The sequence below is a fragment of the Phacochoerus africanus genome, chromosome 8 (assembly GCF_016906955.1).
Source record: "Phacochoerus africanus isolate WHEZ1 chromosome 8, ROS_Pafr_v1, whole genome shotgun sequence".
Classification (NCBI taxonomy): domain Eukaryota; kingdom Metazoa; phylum Chordata; class Mammalia; order Artiodactyla; family Suidae; genus Phacochoerus; species Phacochoerus africanus.
Window position 1 is genome coordinate 158412005 of NC_062551.1, and position 16563 is coordinate 158428567.

General features: G+C 52.3%; 1 protein-coding gene and 1 pseudogene across 13 annotated transcripts in view; both read left to right on the plus strand.

Annotated features, from left to right (window-relative positions):
- Positions 1-10629, plus strand: part of LOC125133396 (phosphate carrier protein, mitochondrial-like) — an 89285-nt pseudogene extending 78656 nt beyond the window's left edge.
- LRP8 (LDL receptor related protein 8) overlaps positions 10142-16563 on the plus strand; it is a 78248-nt gene continuing 71826 nt past the window's right edge. For 10 of the 13 annotated variants that reach the window (XM_047789053.1, XM_047789056.1, XM_047789052.1 and 7 more), the window contains exons 1-2: positions 10661-10803; positions 11600-11719. In XM_047789053.1, coding sequence (XP_047645009.1) covers positions 10695-10803; positions 11600-11719 — 229 coding nt within the window. In that variant the 5' untranslated portion in view covers positions 10661-10694. Of the gene's footprint in view, positions 10804-11599; positions 11720-16563 lie in introns of all 13 variants that reach the window. The other 3 variants (XM_047789062.1, XM_047789059.1, XM_047789057.1) reach the window with 3 other exon arrangements.

Genomic DNA, 16563 nt, shown 5'->3' on the forward strand with positions numbered 1-16563 from the left:
ATTTCTTCTTCCTGGGCCCACAGAAAGACTGCCCTTCTAGCCTAACTTGCTAAGGTGACAAAGACTGAGTTCTCAGGAAGGAGGGGGAGCCGAAGTGACGCACTTTCCAGGCCCAGATTTCAGTCCCCTAATGGGACCTTCTTTGTTCCTTTCTTTGCTTCCCACGGTGACAAGGTGTTGAAGTTACGTGACATGCAGGGGCCCTGTAAGGTGGAAGCAACTGGCATTCCTGAGCCACTATGTCGAGAAGAGTCACTAACCCGCATTATATGTGTGCGAGGGAGTAAGAAACCTGTCTTGTGTTCCCCTGCTGAGATTTCAGGGTTTATCTGTCATCTCAGCAGCGTCCAGGCCAGCATGCCTAAACACATTCATCTTGGATGGATGTCCTAGCTTGAGGTTGACATCTTGAGGTTGCCCATGAATTTTTATTAAAGGAAGAACTCCGGGACTAAAATCCCATCCAAGACGCCCTCTATTAGAGTCTCCCGGCTCGGAGTCCTGAGATTCTCTGTGTGGACAGCTGGGGGCAGTGGGAGTCAGGAGGCTTGAGCTCAGTCACAGACCTTGGGCAGACCTCACACTTTTATTTTTTATTTTTATTTCTTGTCTTTTTTGGGTGGCACCCGTGGCATGTGGAGGTTCCCAGGCTAGGGGTCGAATTGGTGCTGTAGCCGCCGGCCTACACCACAGCCACAGCAACACTGGATCCGAGCCACATCTGTGACCTACACCACAGCCACATCTGTGACCTTCACCACAGCACAACACCGGATCCTTAACCCACTGAGTGAGGCCAGGGATCGAACCTACATCCTCATGGATGCCAGTCGGGTTCGTTAACCACTGAACCATAGTGGGGGGAATTCTTTTTTTTTTGTGTCTTTTTTTTGCTATTTCTTTGGGCCGCTCCCGAGGCATATGGAGGTTCCCAGGCTAGGGGTTGAATTGGAGCTGTAGCCACCGGCCTACGCCAGAGCCACAGCAACGCGGGATCCGAGCCGCGTCTGCAACCTACACCACAGCTCACGGCAACGCCGGATCGTTAACCCACTGAGCAAGGGCAGGGACCGAACCCGCAACCTCATGGTTCCTAGTCGGATTCGTTAACATGGTGGGAATTCTGACTTCACACTTTTCTGAGCCTCCGCGTGCTCCCCCCAAAGTCTAGGCAAAGATGCTTCACCTGCAGGGCTGCTGCGAGGATCGGGAGGAACTGCTGACGGCAAAGGGGGGAGATTCGCTTCAGGGGATATTTTGTCTTTACGCTCATCCCACCCACCACTGGCACCACAGGCAACGGCAGGGGACAGAGACATGCAGGCGCATTTAGAAGGGGGCCTGGAAGTCATGAAATTTCACTTCTGCAGATGGGAGGCAGGTGCAGCCCTGCGCGGGGTCCTGGGCCGCCAGGCAAGGCTCTTCTCAGCTGTATCTCCTCTGTCTTGGAGGAGGGGGTGGTGTCTGCCCCAATCACAGGGATCGGCTCATTGAGAGGTTACCACCTTCCTGTTCCCGGCCTCATCCTTTTCCAGAGGAGGAAACTGGAGCCACAGAGAGACTGGGCCACTTGCCCAGGTACGCAGGTAGGATGTGGCTGATGCTGGGATCTGAACCCAGGAGGTCAGACGGCAGTGCCTGTACACGAGACCCCTGAGCTATTATTCAGACCTCTTGGTGTGCGTGTGGGCATCGGAGTGTGGGTGGGGGATGCAGGATGAAGGAGGGGAGGCTGTCAGGGGAACTGGGCTTCCAAGACTAAACACAATGGTAACATTTCTCTGTTGTTTTCACCCCTTCTGTCTCTCTGACTCTCTCCCCAATTTCCTTTTTATCCTCATGTTGATATCACCCTTCCCAATCTCAGTTTTCTTTGCTTCTCTTCACTTCTCTCAGTGCCTCCTCGCTGCCCTCAGGACACAGCCCAAGATTCAAGGCCCCCAGGAAGTGCCCTTGGCAGTCATGCTTCGTGCTGCCGCACTGCCCTGATGCCCTGTGCTCTGCTGAGCTCGAACAGTGTGAACTGCCTGCCCCAAGCCCGGCCCGCGCTCTCCCACCCCCTGGCCCTCTCCACATCCTCTCTGCCTGGAGGCTTCTCCCACCTTTCCTGCCCAGCTCACTCAGCTCCAGGCGGCCGCTCCAGGTCTCTGGGTTGGGTCGTGTTCTGTCCTCTGCAGGGCCCCAACCCGGGACTTGTCTCTGCCGTGACCCTCTGAGTTGTCACAGTCTCCAAGTCCACCTGAACCTCCACAGCTTCTCTAGGGCAGGGCCTGGGCTGAGACCCCAACATCGCCCAGTGCAAGGCCTGGCACCGAGGGGATGTCAGCGACCCTGGCTTGCAGGTGAGGTCTCAGGGACTCTGGAGGATTGGTCCACACAGAGTGACACATGGAAAGGAGTCGGGGTGGGATCCAGAGTAGGGTGGGGTGTGAGGACTAGGGCATTGGAAGATCAGAGAGGCTGATCAGGGGGCATCTGTGGCCCTGAGGACAGATACCCAGACTAGTTCGGAAGGATGCCAGGACCAAACCACAGACATCCTCTTAGGCCGTGGACAGACTGTGGCCCAGGCATTAAAAACTACATGGAGAGTTCCCATCATGGCTCGGTGGTTAATGAGCCCAACTAGCATCCATGAGGACACAGTTCAATCCCTGGCCTCACTCAGTGGGTTAAGGATCTGGTGTTGCCAGGAGCTGTAGTGTAGGTTGAAGATGCAGCCCAGATCCTGTGTCGCTGTGGCTGTGGTGTAGAGCAGCAGCTACAGCTCTTCTTCGACCCCTAGCCTGGGAACCTCCCTATGCCCCATGTGCTGCCCTAAAAAGCAAAAAAAAAAAAAAAAAAAAAAAATTACACGCATCATGGGAGCTCCACTGTGGTGTGGGATTGGTGGCATTTTAGGAGCACCGTGGCTTTGGTTTCCACTGTGACTCTGATCTGACCTCTGGCCCGGGAGCTCCATATGCAGCAGAGTTCCATTTCCAAAAATTAGGGGAAAAAACCCCCAAACAAACCCACATCATCCATATATACAAAAGAGATGTAAGTTGCATTTCATAAGAAACAAATGGGGTCGGTCATCATATGCTTTATTCTCCAAATCAGAACTTCCTGAGAAAGAAAGGGATTGCAGTGAATTATGGGGGACAAAAGGTGTAAACGAGGGCTGTCCTGGAAACAGTGGATGTGTGGCCACCCTGGGTATGAAGCGTCATAATGAACACCTTTGAACCCAATTTACACATGAGAGCAGCAATAACACTGTGGGCTGCTTCCTTATCCATTTCTCTGCCTTCCCTGCAGAAGGAACCATGATCCCACACTTTGTTGAATCATTTCCGCAGTAAAACTTGTATCACAGATGTATGAAAACCTAAACAATATAGTTTATTTTTGCTTGTTTGGGAGCCCTCTAAATGTTGGATTATGGGGTATGAGGTCTTCTGCCATAAGCTTTTCTCATGCAGCCTCTTGTTTCTAAGATTCCTTCACAGAGCTGGCTGCAGCGATATCGGATTCATTTCCGCTGCTGTAGAGGATTTCATTAAATGGAGATGGCATAATTTATTCATTCATTTTCCTTCTAAGGACATTAACTTGGTTTCCAGGGTTTTGCTGTTATACATGGCACCATATGAGCATTTTCGAATGGGTCTCCCGATGTCTGTATGCATGCATTCCTCCAGGGTTTCCAAAGTGGTTGCAGCAATTTTCACTGCATTAGAAGCATCGGCGAATTCCTGTTGCTTCACATCCTCAGCAGTACGTGTCCCTGTCAGAGTCCTTTTCTGTGGAAAATCTCATTGTGGTATTAATTTGCTTTTTCCTGATTACTCTAAGGTTGAGCATCTCTTTTTCAGGTTTTGTTGTCCCTTCATATTTCCTCTCCTATGAATGCTCGTTCCTATCTTTTGCTATTTTTAATTGAGTTGTTTGTCTTCTTGATTTGTAAGAGTTGTTTATGTATTCTGGGAAGAATGCTTTTTTTCATTATTTGTGCTGAAATATAGTCTCCCAACTTGCGGTGAGTCTTTTCAACAATCAGAAAGAAATTGACTTGGGCGAAAAAGAGGCTAGGCATGGTGATAAGCACGTTAACGGAAGCAACCACTAAACGTCATTCACATCCTCAAAGAAATAAGAGAAAATAGTGCATCATGAAAAAAGAACATGATACTATAAAAAAGGAACAGTTGGTGAAAAAAAATAAGGAGCTCTTAGAAATATGATAAGAGGAAAAACAAAAACCACTGTAGAAGGTTGGAAATTTTTTCCAGATGGAGAATATAAAAAGAGATGAAAAATATATATATATAAGAAATGCAAATGACCAGTTCAGGAAAGCCAGTATTGGAATGATTAAGGAAATCCAGAAAGTTTAAAAGAAAAAAACCCCAAAAAACAGAGAAAATGGAGGTGAGGAAATTCTTATAGAGGGAGCTCTAGAAAATTTCCTCCAAACTGAAGATGAGTTTCCAGAATGTAAGGACCGACTCTGTGCCCAGCATGGTGAATGGAAACAGATTTACTTAAAGATACACTGAGGACACAGGCACCAAAACGCTTCCAGGGAGAAAGGACAGCATTCTATAAATAGGAAAAAAATGGCATTAGTATTTCCAACAGAAACTAGAAGACAATGGTGCAAGCCTTTGAGATTCAGAAGGAAATTTATTTCCAACTTAGAATTCTATACTTCATCAAACTACCAATTAAATAAGAGACACTTTCAGAAATGCAGGATCTCAAAAATTTTTCCTCAAATACCTCCTCTTAGAAAGCTATAAGCATAAGTTTGTTTTCTATGTCTGTGAGTCTGTTTTTGTTTTGTACATAGATTCATTTGTATTATTTTTTAGATACCACATATAATTGGTATCATATAATATTTGTCTTTCTCTGAGTCAACTTCACTTAGTATAATAATGTCTAGGCCCATCCATGTTGCTGCAAATGGTAATATTTCATTCTTCTTTATGATTGGGCAGTAGTCCATTATATCGTATATATGTACACACACACACACACACACACACACTCGCTCAGTGGGTTAAGGATCTGGCGTTGCTGTGAGCTGTGGTGTAGGTGGCAGATGAGGCTCGGATCTCACATTTCTGTGGCTGTGGTCTATAGGCCGGCGGTTACAGCTCTGATTAGACCCTAGCCTGGGAACCTCCATATGCCGTGGGTGCAGCTCTAAAAAGACAAGGAAAAAAAAACAAAACACAAAAAACACAAAAATCAAAGACAAATTCAATAGAGTGAAGAGGCTACCCACAGAATGGAAGAAAATATTTGTAAATCATGTATCTGATGAGGGATAATCATCGAAAATATACAAAGAACTCCTACAACTCAACACCTACCAAAACCAGATGACCTAATTTTAAAGCAGGCAAAGGACTAGAATAGACATTCCCCTTAAGAAGGCATGCAAGGAGTTCCCGTCATGGCGCAGTGGTTAACGAGTCCGACTAGGAACCATGAGGTTGCGGGTTCGATCCCTGCCCTTGCTCAGTGGGTTAAGGATCCGGCATTGCCGTGAGCTGTGGTGTAGGTCGCAGATGCGGCTCGGATCCTGTGTTGCTGTGGCTGTGGTGTAGGCCGGTGGCTACATCTCCAATTAGACCCCTAGCCTGGGAACCTCCATATGCCTCGGGAGAGGCTCAAGAAAAGGCAAAAAGACAAAAAAAAAAAAAAAGAAGAAGAAAAAAGAAAAGGTATGCAAATGGCCAATAAGTACAGACATGATGCTCAACATCACTGTTAAGGAAACGCCTATGAAACCACTATGAGAGACCACCTCTACCCGTTAGGATAGCTGCTAGAAACAACAAAACAAAACAGGCAATGTGTTCGCAAAGATGTCATCCCTTGTACAATGTCGGCAGAATGTAAAATGGTGAAACTACTCAATAGTTAGTAATAACCTATATGGAAAAATGAATGGATATATTTATATGGATGACTGATGCACTTTGCTGTACATGTGAAACTAATAGAACATTGTGCGTCAACTATACGCCAATAAAATTTTTAAAAAAATCTTAAAATGGTGCAACTATTATGGAAAATGGTATGGGAGTTCCTCAGAAAGTCCAGATGAAGTGACTGTATGATCCAGCAATTCTACGTCTGGGTATATACCCAAAAGAATTGAAAGCAGGAACTTGAAAAGATATTTGTGTACCCATGTTTGTAGCCGCATTATTCATAATCGCCAAGAGGTAGAGTAACCCATGTATCTACCGACAGGTGAACGGATAAACAAAATGTGGAATATACCTACAACAGAATATGAGCCATCCTTAAAAGGAAGGAAGTTCTGTAATATGCTACGACATGGATGAGCACGGAAGCCATCACGCTAGTGAAATAAGCCAATCATAAGAGAGCAAATGCTGTCTGATTCCACTTATACAAGGTATGATTCGTAGAGGTATAATTCATAATTCATATGACTCATCATCCAATTCATAGAGACGAAAGTTAGAATGAGGTTGTCGGGGGGTGGGGGACAAAAGACAGTGGGGGTTATTTAATGGGTTCAGAGTTTCCGTCTGCGAGATGAAAAGAGTTCTGGAGATGGATGGTGGCGATGCTTACGCAACAACGCGAATGTGCTTAATGCCACGGAACTGGACACTTGAAAATGGTCACGATGGTAAATTTTGTTACGGGTATCTTACCACGATTAAAAATAATTAAAAAAATTAAAAAACCTTTTAAAAGCAAATCACAATCATATGGGAAAGATGGGCAAGGGATGACTCAGAGTGAGTGTGTCTAGGGATGCGGTGGGAGGGGGCTGGTGAGAGAGCTAAGTCCTCGTCTTTATGGTGGGACGTCAAAAAATAGTGCCTGAAATGGAAAGATCAAGAAATAGAAATGTGTGTTATTTCACGATAGGAAGGTAAGTACCAAAAGAACCAGCTAAAAGATTTGAAAGGGTTTGCCTATGGGGAGAGGGAAACGAGGGTGGGGAGGAAAGGCCTTCCGTTTCCTATAACAAGCGTGCAGAACTATTTGCTTCTTTAAACGATGCGAAGTAAAACTCTGATAAGAAAAAATAAAATAACAACTAAACCAAAACTAAAGCAAATGGGCAATTGCTGAGCCTCCCCTAGAAGGCCCTGTGACTCAGGCAGCCGGCACCCAGAGCCTGGCGACCTTCGAGTCACCTTGAGGAGGCTGTTGTCGTGGGCAGAGCGGCCAGGGCTCCTGACCTCCACCCTTTTCTCAGATTAAGTGAAGGACACAGAGCTGGTGGCCCTGAGACAAGCGAGACACATCTGGATGGACGGAGGAGAATTGTTTATTATTCGAATAATAAACACGAATCTGAATGTGTGTTGGAAAATATGATTAGCAGATCAAACCCAGGACTTCATGGAGATTATTGCTCAGGATGAAGCAAAGTTTATCAAGTAAAAAGGACTTAAAGGAAAACACTCGGTCGACAGTGGAGAAGGTGAGCAGAACCGAGAGAGCCATGCCTGGAGGAGAAGAATGACCATCCGGTCAAGGGAAAGTCTGACCGAGTCCAATGCTCATGTTAGGGATGGGATGGGACCCCAGGCTCAGAGAGGGAAAGAGAAGTGCCCAGCATCCTACAGCAAGGCTGTGAAGGGGGCAGATGTGCATCTCCGGAGAGCACATGGTCAGGAGGCAAGAAACCAAGAAACCCTTCTGCGTGTTCTGTACATAGCACACCTCGTATACGCGTTTGCTGCTATAATTGTCGCTGTTTTCTGGTACAGGAAGCACTCCGTGAGCCTTATCCACAGTTATGATGAACACACGGCTCTTGGCTGCAGAACCTCATCATTATACGGAAGACACCCAGGTGATGAAGGCGTTTGGGTGTTTCAGAGCAGACCGAGCCTGGCCTCTCCGATCAAGGCACTTCGTCCCATTTATGTCCTAGTTGCCTCCCAAAGGCCCCACCTCCAAATACCCTCACCTTGGGGATTAGGTTTTAACATACGAATTTTGGGAGGACATACACATTCACTCTATAGCAGGCACTTCCTTGCCATTCAGTGAAATGTCACCTCCCAGAGAGGCCTTCCCTGGTCACCTCTCTCTAACATTACCTCCCATCACGCTCACATCATCCTACTTATTTTTTCCATAGAAGTCATAGTGATCTGAAATTATTATTATTTTTTGTTTTCTTGCTTTTTTCTTTTTCCCCCCCTAGGGCCGCACCCTCGGCATATGGAGGTTCCCAGGCTAGGGGTCTAATCGGAGCTATAGCCCCCGGCCTACACCACAGCCACAGCAATGTGGGATCCAAGCCGCGTCTGTGACCTACACCACAGCTCACGGCAATGCCGGATCCTTAACCCACTGAGCAAGGCCAGGGATTGAACCTGCAACCTCATGGTTCCTAGTCGGATTCATTAACCACTGAGCCACGACGGGAACTCCTGTTTTCTTACTTTTGTGTCTGTCTCTCACAATTAAGATGTAAGGTGCCGCAGAGCAAAGAAGGATGTCACCTATTTCTTTCTATACTGGATTCCTGGGCCATGCCTGGGACATAGTCGGTGCTCCATAAGTTTTTGTTAAAAGCTTGTCTGCATTTCATTGTCCATCTGTTGATGGTCTGTCTCTTGACCAAGCAGGCTGATGCCAAGTCTGAGTCACCTTGGTATTCCTAGGCCCAGGGTTGGTGCAGAGTGGGACTGGGCTATGCTTGTTGGATGACCGAACGAGCAAAAAACAGAAGGGGTAGTGGCAGGAGTACTTGCTGGGCTCTCTGGGGTCCACTTGCCTCTCTCTTAGGCTGGCCACAGACACTGCCAAGGGGCTGCCCCTTGTGGGAAGAAATAAGGCTCAGTAATAGGACTGCTGATGAGACAGAGTGGCTTCCAGGCCTGAGACTAACAGCTCCTGAAGTCCCTTCTTCTGCCCTTCTACCATGGAGGTGAGGGAGGAAAAGAGAAGGGGAGGGTGGACCTACACTGGGCCTATCCACCTCCAAGTCTGTCTGTCTTTTTCGTGTGTGTCTTTTTTTTTTTTTTTTTTGGTCTTTTTGCTATTTCTTGGGCCGCTCCCGCGGCATATGGAGGTTCCCAGGCTAGGGGTTGAATCGGAGCTGTAGCCACCGGCCTACGCCAGAGCCACAGCAACGTGGGATTCGAGCCGTGTCTGCAACCTACACCACAGCTCACGGCAACGCCGGATCGTTAACCCACTGAGCAAGGGCAGGGACCGAACCCGCAACCTCATGGTTCCTAGTCGGATTCATTAACCACTGCACCACGACGGGAACTCCTGTGTGTGTCTTTTTTAAGGCCTGCATCTGCAGCACATGGAAGTTCCTAGGCTAGGGGTTGAATCAGAGCTGAAGCCGCCGGCCTACGCCACAGCCACAGCAACGCCAGATCCGAGTTGCCTCTGTAACCTACACTGCAGCTTGCAGCAATGCTGAAGCCTTAACTTACTGGGCGAGGCCAGAGATTGAACCTGAATCCTCATGGGTTCATAACCCACTGAGCCACAATGGGAACTCCTCAAGTCTGTCTCTTTTAGTGGCCAGTGCCCTCAAAATTTATTGTCCAAAAATGCTGTGCTGGTTGGGCCTTGACTACTAGCAGGTGAGTAAAATCTAGTCCCAGGTCTGCTCTCTGCACCCTGCACCCTGCACCGTGGCAGGGGTGAGGTGGGGCTGAGACCTTCCAGAGGAGGGGCCTTCTCATTCGGCCCAGCAAGGGTGCACCGCATCCCTGGGTGTGCCCCCGCCCCCAACTAATTAGCAAGGATGAGGAACTCCTTTTGTCGGAGTTCCACAGTTTCCACACTTCTCCATCACAGCAAGGACTACCCTGTTGTCCCTGCAGGTCCTCCTGATTGTCTGCCCCTCTGCCTGGCCCCATAGAAACCTGACTGAGGATGAATGAATCGGGTCTGTGCACCAGGCCCAAGCCACCTGTCTCACATCTTCAGCCGTGATCAAATAAGCGTGCAACACGCAGATACACATGGGCACACGAACCAGCTACATGGACGTGTAATACCCGAGTTGGAGCCTTGGAGGGGTGCAGAGGTCCATTCCCGCTCTCACCTTCCCCCTGATCACAGGCATCCTGGCACTCCAACCTCTGTCCATGACCGCCCTGCTCCATGTGCACAGGCCTGTGCACCAGGGAACATCATCTCCCCTCCCGCTGCCCAGCTTCGCTCTTAGACATCCTTCAGCTTCCTCTTTGCCTGTCGCCTCCTCCAGGCAGCCTGTGCGGCTTCCCTTGGGCCGTCCGCTCCCTCTAGGGGCAGAGGCCTCGCCTGGCCCATCCAGGCGTCTGCAACCCCCAGCACGCGGCGACCCCAGAGCAGGGTCACCAAGCGCTGGCTGAGGGGGTAGTGGATCAAGGGCACGAGGGAGGAGGGAGAGACGGCGTCAGCAGGAGGAGCGTGGGGCGGAGGCGGCAGCAGGAGGGGGCGCGCGCGCCGGCGGCGGCGGCCCAGGGCCGGGGCCGCGCGCCCAGCCTGAGCCCGCCCCGCCGCCGAGCGTCACGGAACCTGCTTGAAATGCAGCCGAGGAGCCGGGGCGGGCGGCAGCGGCGGCGGCGGCGGCTGGGGCAGCTGCAGACCCGGCGCCGTGGCAAAGACTCGGCAGGCTGAGGAGCGGCGGCGGCGGCGGCGGCACGGGGTGCGCGGGGCGCGGCGGCCGGAGCCCGGGGCCCGCTATGGGCCTCCCGGAGCCGGGCGCGCTCCGGCCGCTGGCGCTGCTGTTGCTGCTGTTGCTGCGGCTCCAGCATCTCTCGGCGGCGGCGGATCCACTGCGCAGCGGCCAAGGTGCGTGCGGCCGGTCCCGGGCCCGGCTCTGCGCCGCCAGAGTCGCCAACAAAGCGCGGTCTGGCGGCCCGGGGGAGCGGGTTGAGCAGGGGCTCCTGATCTCGGGCCTGGCAGGGGGGCGCCCGGGTGGGATATTCGCTCCTCGGGACCCAGCTGTCCCTTATTTTGCCCTCGACCCCGCCCTCGCGGCTCCCTCTGTGGTGGGCTCTGCCCTCCGGCACCTGCTTTTGGGGGATGGGCTCAGCCGGGGCCAGGAACTTTGCGGGGGGTGGTCACGGATGGCTTCGTGTGGGCTGTGTGATTATCGCCTTTGGGGTTTATTTGACACGCGCGCTCCGCGGAGGCAATGAGCGGAGCCCAGCGACTTATCCGCCTGACAATGCGTTTCCGGCGACCCCTGCGCGTTTGAGAGAAAGAGGGACTGCGTGCGAGGGGGATGTGCCAGCAGCGCCCAGTGCGCCTGTCGCGGCGTTTTCGCGGGCTCCCTGTGGGTTGTGCCGGCCTGGATCTCTCACTATAGGCTATGCGTGCGGGTGAATGTTCTGAATGGGGAATGTACCTAAGTTGTGTGACACCAGCTGTCTGTACCTGGCTTCGTCGTGCCAAGGAGCAGCCCGCCATCCCAGGAACCCTTATCATCCTGCCTTCATTCCTTCCGGATCGAGGGTGCGCGAGTCCCTGGGTCTTTGGCTCTAGCATCTCCCCCTTTCCTTCAAGACAGTAGACCCCTCCTCCACGCGGCCAGCACAGCTTGCTCCGGGGAACCGGCTCACACCTCCTCCTCTCCCCCGCGCAGGGCCTGCCAAGGAGTGCGAAGAGAACCAGTTCCGGTGCCGGAACGAGCGCTGCATCCCCTCCTTGTGGAGATGCGACGAGGACGATGACTGCTCTGACAACAGCGATGAGGATGACTGCGGTAAGTGGCCGGCCAGGGAGGGAGGGAACGGTGCGGCGAGGGGCCCCTTGCTCAGCTCCCAAGTGGCAGCAGCTGCCGCCGGACCACCTGCGTGGACCTTTACTGCCCAGCCCGCAGCCAGGAACCCGCATGGGAGCCGCCTCCTTCCGGGCTGGTTGGCCCTTCGGGACCGGGCGGGATGTGGGCAGCCGGCAGTCGGCACAATGTGGCCCAGGAGGAGAGCGCGCTACGCCCGGGTTGCTGGGCTGAAACCGTGGGCAGCGACGCGACAGTCCCTGAGTCTAGCTTTCTGCGATCGGGCCCTACCGACTCCTGCCTTGGTCCCAGCGAACGCGCTTGTGTTTCAAAGTTTCACCAAACTCTGGGCCTAGCTTTGCTCCTTTTCCTGCTGGGTTTGTGAATGAATGGGCTCCCCGGGGCCCCTGATTGGCTGGGCGAGGACCACCCCATAGGTCTCTGTGGTTGGAGCAGCCAATCGTAGAGAGGACGGGTGTGCAGTATTCTGGCATAAGGGCCCTGCCCTGGCCCCGCCTAGGCCACACCTCCGTGCATCCCCTGGGTAGTAGCTGCCGGCGCCCGCGGCTTTTCTGCCGAGTCACCGTGAAGACCTCTCTTGTGCCACTGCTGTTGGCTGACTGCACTCTCAGGTCTGCCCGGCTCGGCGTGAGTCATGGGGCAGAGCAGGAAGGAGGGGGCCAGGAGAAATAGTTTGTTTCCTGGAAGGGAACACGAGGATCTTGAGGCCACGTGTGACCACCCCCCACCCTCCCATGTGCAGGTGGGCAGGCCGCCTTTGCTGAGTGGGGTGTTTGTGCCCCGGAGCGCGACCGCTTTGGAAGTCTTGGGGCTCAGCGTTGCATGTCTGAGAGATCTGAAGTGAGTCAGCAGGCAGTTGCCACAATGGCAGGAGTATAGTTCCAGCAACAGAAAAACAGGACTCTTTATATAAACATTAACGTAGTCATTCATTCAGGGTTACTGGATCCCTGCTGTATTCCAGGCACTGGGGCACTTGGGAGAACAGGTCCATCCGACAGGTCAGGGAGCCCCCTTCGTGGGAGGAGGACAACAGGTGGACAGACCCACAGCTCCACACAGTGGCAAGAGGGGAAGAGGGACACCAGGACAGGCATTGTCTGTTGAGTCCTAGTTTTGCTTTTTTTTTTTTTCTGGATTTGCCAGTCAGCCTCCAAGTTCCTTCTCAGACCCACCCCAGATTTGGTTCTGTGACTTGGGTACATTTTCCCCTCCTGTCTCAATTTCCTCTTGGGACCACTTGTGCCAAGGATTCCTGCCCTGGTTTTGAGGACCTGGTCTACCAATGTGACTGAGAACAATGGGACTAACATGAGTGGAATGTTATAAACCACTGGGTGCCAACCATTCGCCAAGTGCTTATCTTATATAACCTCTGTCAACCTTCAGAACATTCCTGTTTTATGGACGAAAAAAACTGAGGCGCCGAGAGATTTTTCCTTGCCCCCCAGCTATTGAGCTGCTAAGTAGGAGCTCGAATTTAAGCATCTGACTCTAGACTTCTTAGCCTCCTTACGACCCTGACCATTTCTCAGTACTACTGAAATTACGAAAGTGGCTAGGCCAGGGTAAATACGGTAGTGAGTCTCTTTGCTGGGAGTTGTTCTTCTGTGGTTCCCTTACAGTAGGCATACTGAGGACGAGGCAGGGAAATGGAAACTGCATTTCTGGGCTGGTTTTACCTTCTCTCCCTGGCTGTGTATTACAGCGGGTGGCTTCGAAGAGCAGAAGTGTTTCCTGTCGCCCCTGTTGGTAGATAAGGACGCTGGCTCGGAGAAGTTGAGTGATTTGCCCAAGGTCACACAGCAGGATGTCTGCCAGCCTCCTGGCTCAGGGGCACTGTTTGCTGTGGTGGGGAGTGTGATGCAGAAGGACCCCGGAAGGTGGTCCAGATGCTTTTCATCTCCACGTGAGGCTCTGGGCAAGACGGACGAGTGAAGGAGCCGATGGCTGGCTGCTCTGAGCTCCTGCTTTCGTTCTCAGATGGGTGGGCTGGAGTCATAGGCAGAGAGTTAGTGACCAAAAGCAGCAAATGCTGAGAGCTTGCAGTGGGAAGAGCTTTGCCATTGGTATGAAGTATTGGTCCCACATGTTGGATCTTTCGGAGTTTGTTTCCTCATCTGCCAAATGGGGGCAGCTGTGCCTCCATTAGTAGCTTAGATACATCGCACGTCTTCATCTGGGGCTGGTGAAGAGAGGGGCATAGGTGAGTGTTCACATCACCAAAGTCTTTGGAAAGGGACCCCCACCCCAGGAACCACAGAGAAAGCTTGGAGAAAGGGGTGGGAGCTTTGGGTGGCTTTGTGGGGCCTGGGGTTGGAAAATGGTCTTTCATCACCCCTTCCTTCCCCATCTGGGGCGTTCCCTCCACTCCAGGCCATCTGCCTAAAGTGCATTTCGTCCATCCTCAAGCAGCCTCCCTGCCTTATGTTGGACCCCTCGGACCATCCCACCCGAGGAGAGGGCATGAGTCACCCCGCCTCTGCACCTCTCGGCCCGTAAAATGGGAGTTGCAATTTGTACATGAAGCCTGTATGGGGCAAAATGAGTTCAAGCCGTCAAAGGGGCCAGAATGCACACCATGAGTTCTGAGAGCTGATGGAGGTTCAGAGGAGGGAGCTTATATGCAGAGGAAGCCAAGGAAGGCTTCTTGGAGGGAGAGACAGCCACACTGGGCCTTGGAAGACAGTAACTACTGCCATGCTTTCGGGGTTTACCATTTAAAACTCTTTGATGTGGGAGTTTCCGTTGTGCCTCAGCAGGTTAAGGACCTGACCTTATCTCCCTGAGGACGTGGGTTCAATCCCTGGCCTCGCTCAGTGGGTTAAGGATCTGGTGTTGCCACAAGCTGTGGTGTAGCTCGCAGATGTGGCTTGGATCCCACGTTGCTGTGAGTGTGGCGTAGGCCGGTGGCTACAGCTTCAATTCCACCCCTAGTCTGGGAACTTCCGTATGCCGCAGGTGCAGCCCTGAAATGAACATAAATAAAAAATAAAGTAAAATGCAAATGCTTTCCAAAAAAAAAAATGCTAAGGAAAAATAGGCGACGTGGCCCCCATGTTATAGAGAAGGAACTGGGGTTCAGACAGGTGGACTGACTCCCCCAGAGTCACACAGTTCCTCAGGGGTGGGGCTGAAACTCAAACCGAGGCCTTGTAAGTGCTGATTCGAACCCACAGTGGCTGGAACTTGGCTGTCTGGAGACATGGATAAAGCTGGCGGAAGGGAAAGACTCACGGGGTGTCAGTTCCCAGCTCAAAGGGCCTTCAAAGTGGAGGAAGGGGCTGGAAGCCAGAGGGCCAGGCCCCAGGAAGCCCAGGGGCGGCACAGCCAGGGGAAGGGCTGGGGTTCCTTGCGGCACCTGGGTCACGTAGGCCAGCGGGCGCTTCGGCCTCGGTTTCCTGTTGCTCCGTAGTGTCTGGGGGCAGAGACAGGGCTTCTGGTCTCCGGCCAGCCCTTTGCTCCCAGGGAGGGACCAGCGACAACAATGAGCACTTACTGAGCACGCGCTGTGGACCAGGAGGTGTGCTGAGATTGCACACGCCTCGCCTCGTGCTCCTCGAATCTGCGACATGGGCCGGCTCCACGAAGAACCTGCATCAACCCATTTTACAAAGGCCCAGGGGGCTGAAGTGCCCAGCCTGAGCGGGTAGGATTTTTAAGTGAAACTTCTGGGGTGTGAACACGGGCACCCAATTACAGAACATGTGCTGCATCAAGCACTGGCTGGTGACCTTGGACAGGGGCTCCCAGGCCTCTCTTGCCCCCTCTCGCAGGGACATCCGTCCCTGACCCCATCCCACCCCTTCCTGCTCTGGGAAGAACTCTGTGTTTCTCTTTGTGGATGGGCTGCATAGACAGGCGGACCAGTTTTGTGCTCAGGCTTTTTTAGGTTGTCCTGTCCTCCCAGCCCCCCTCACCCCTCCGTGCTGGGTTTAATAAAAGAGTGGCCGCACTGAGGTCTCCCATGGCCAAGTTCATTAGCTGGGCAAGGCCAGGCTGCAGGAGTGCTGAGGCCTGCTGGGAGGTGGCCTTGTAAATAATTAAAGGTCAGCCCCAGCTCCCAGCCGGGGCTGCGGGCCGCTTCTGGTCTTCGGTGTGCACCCAGCCTTGGCCCCGTGCCCACCTCTGACCCCAGGCCCAGCTTTGCCTCCTTTTTTGGGGGGGGAGTCATCTGACCAGCCACCTGCGCCGTTCAGAATCCTCCGGAAGCTTCCATATATCCATCCATAGGATAGGGTCAGCCTAGACTTCTTTGTACTGGGCCCTCTGGAACCAGCCTCTGCTGTCCCGTCCTCCAGCCACTTCCTGCTCTTCCGTGACACCAACCTTCTGGCACGTTCTGATCCTCCCACTGCTTCTCACTGCTAGGCCTTTGCACATGCCATTCTGTCTGGAACACTCTTTCTGCTCCCCTACCTGGCTGCCTTCTCTTTGTCATCGTAGAGTATTCAGTGCAGGTACCACCTCCTCCAGGAAGTCCTCCCTGCTACCCTGTGTCACCAAGGCTGATACCGGAGCTGAGAGAGGGGACTGAGAGGCCTGTGTTGGACTTGTAACTCAGTGTGGCCCCGAATCAGACACTCCTGGTTTTCGATCCCAGCTGTGACCTCTGGCTGAATGACCTTGGAGGTGATAATTCTCTCTCCCTTCCAGAGATGTTGCAAGGATTAAGTGAGATGATGTGCCTGGTAAGCCATCAGTGTTCAATGAATGGCAATGGATACCACCGTTCTTGGAGCGGTTTCACTGAGGGCTCTAGATACCTGCTGTGCCACACACCCCCCCCTTCCTGCTTCGCCTGCTCC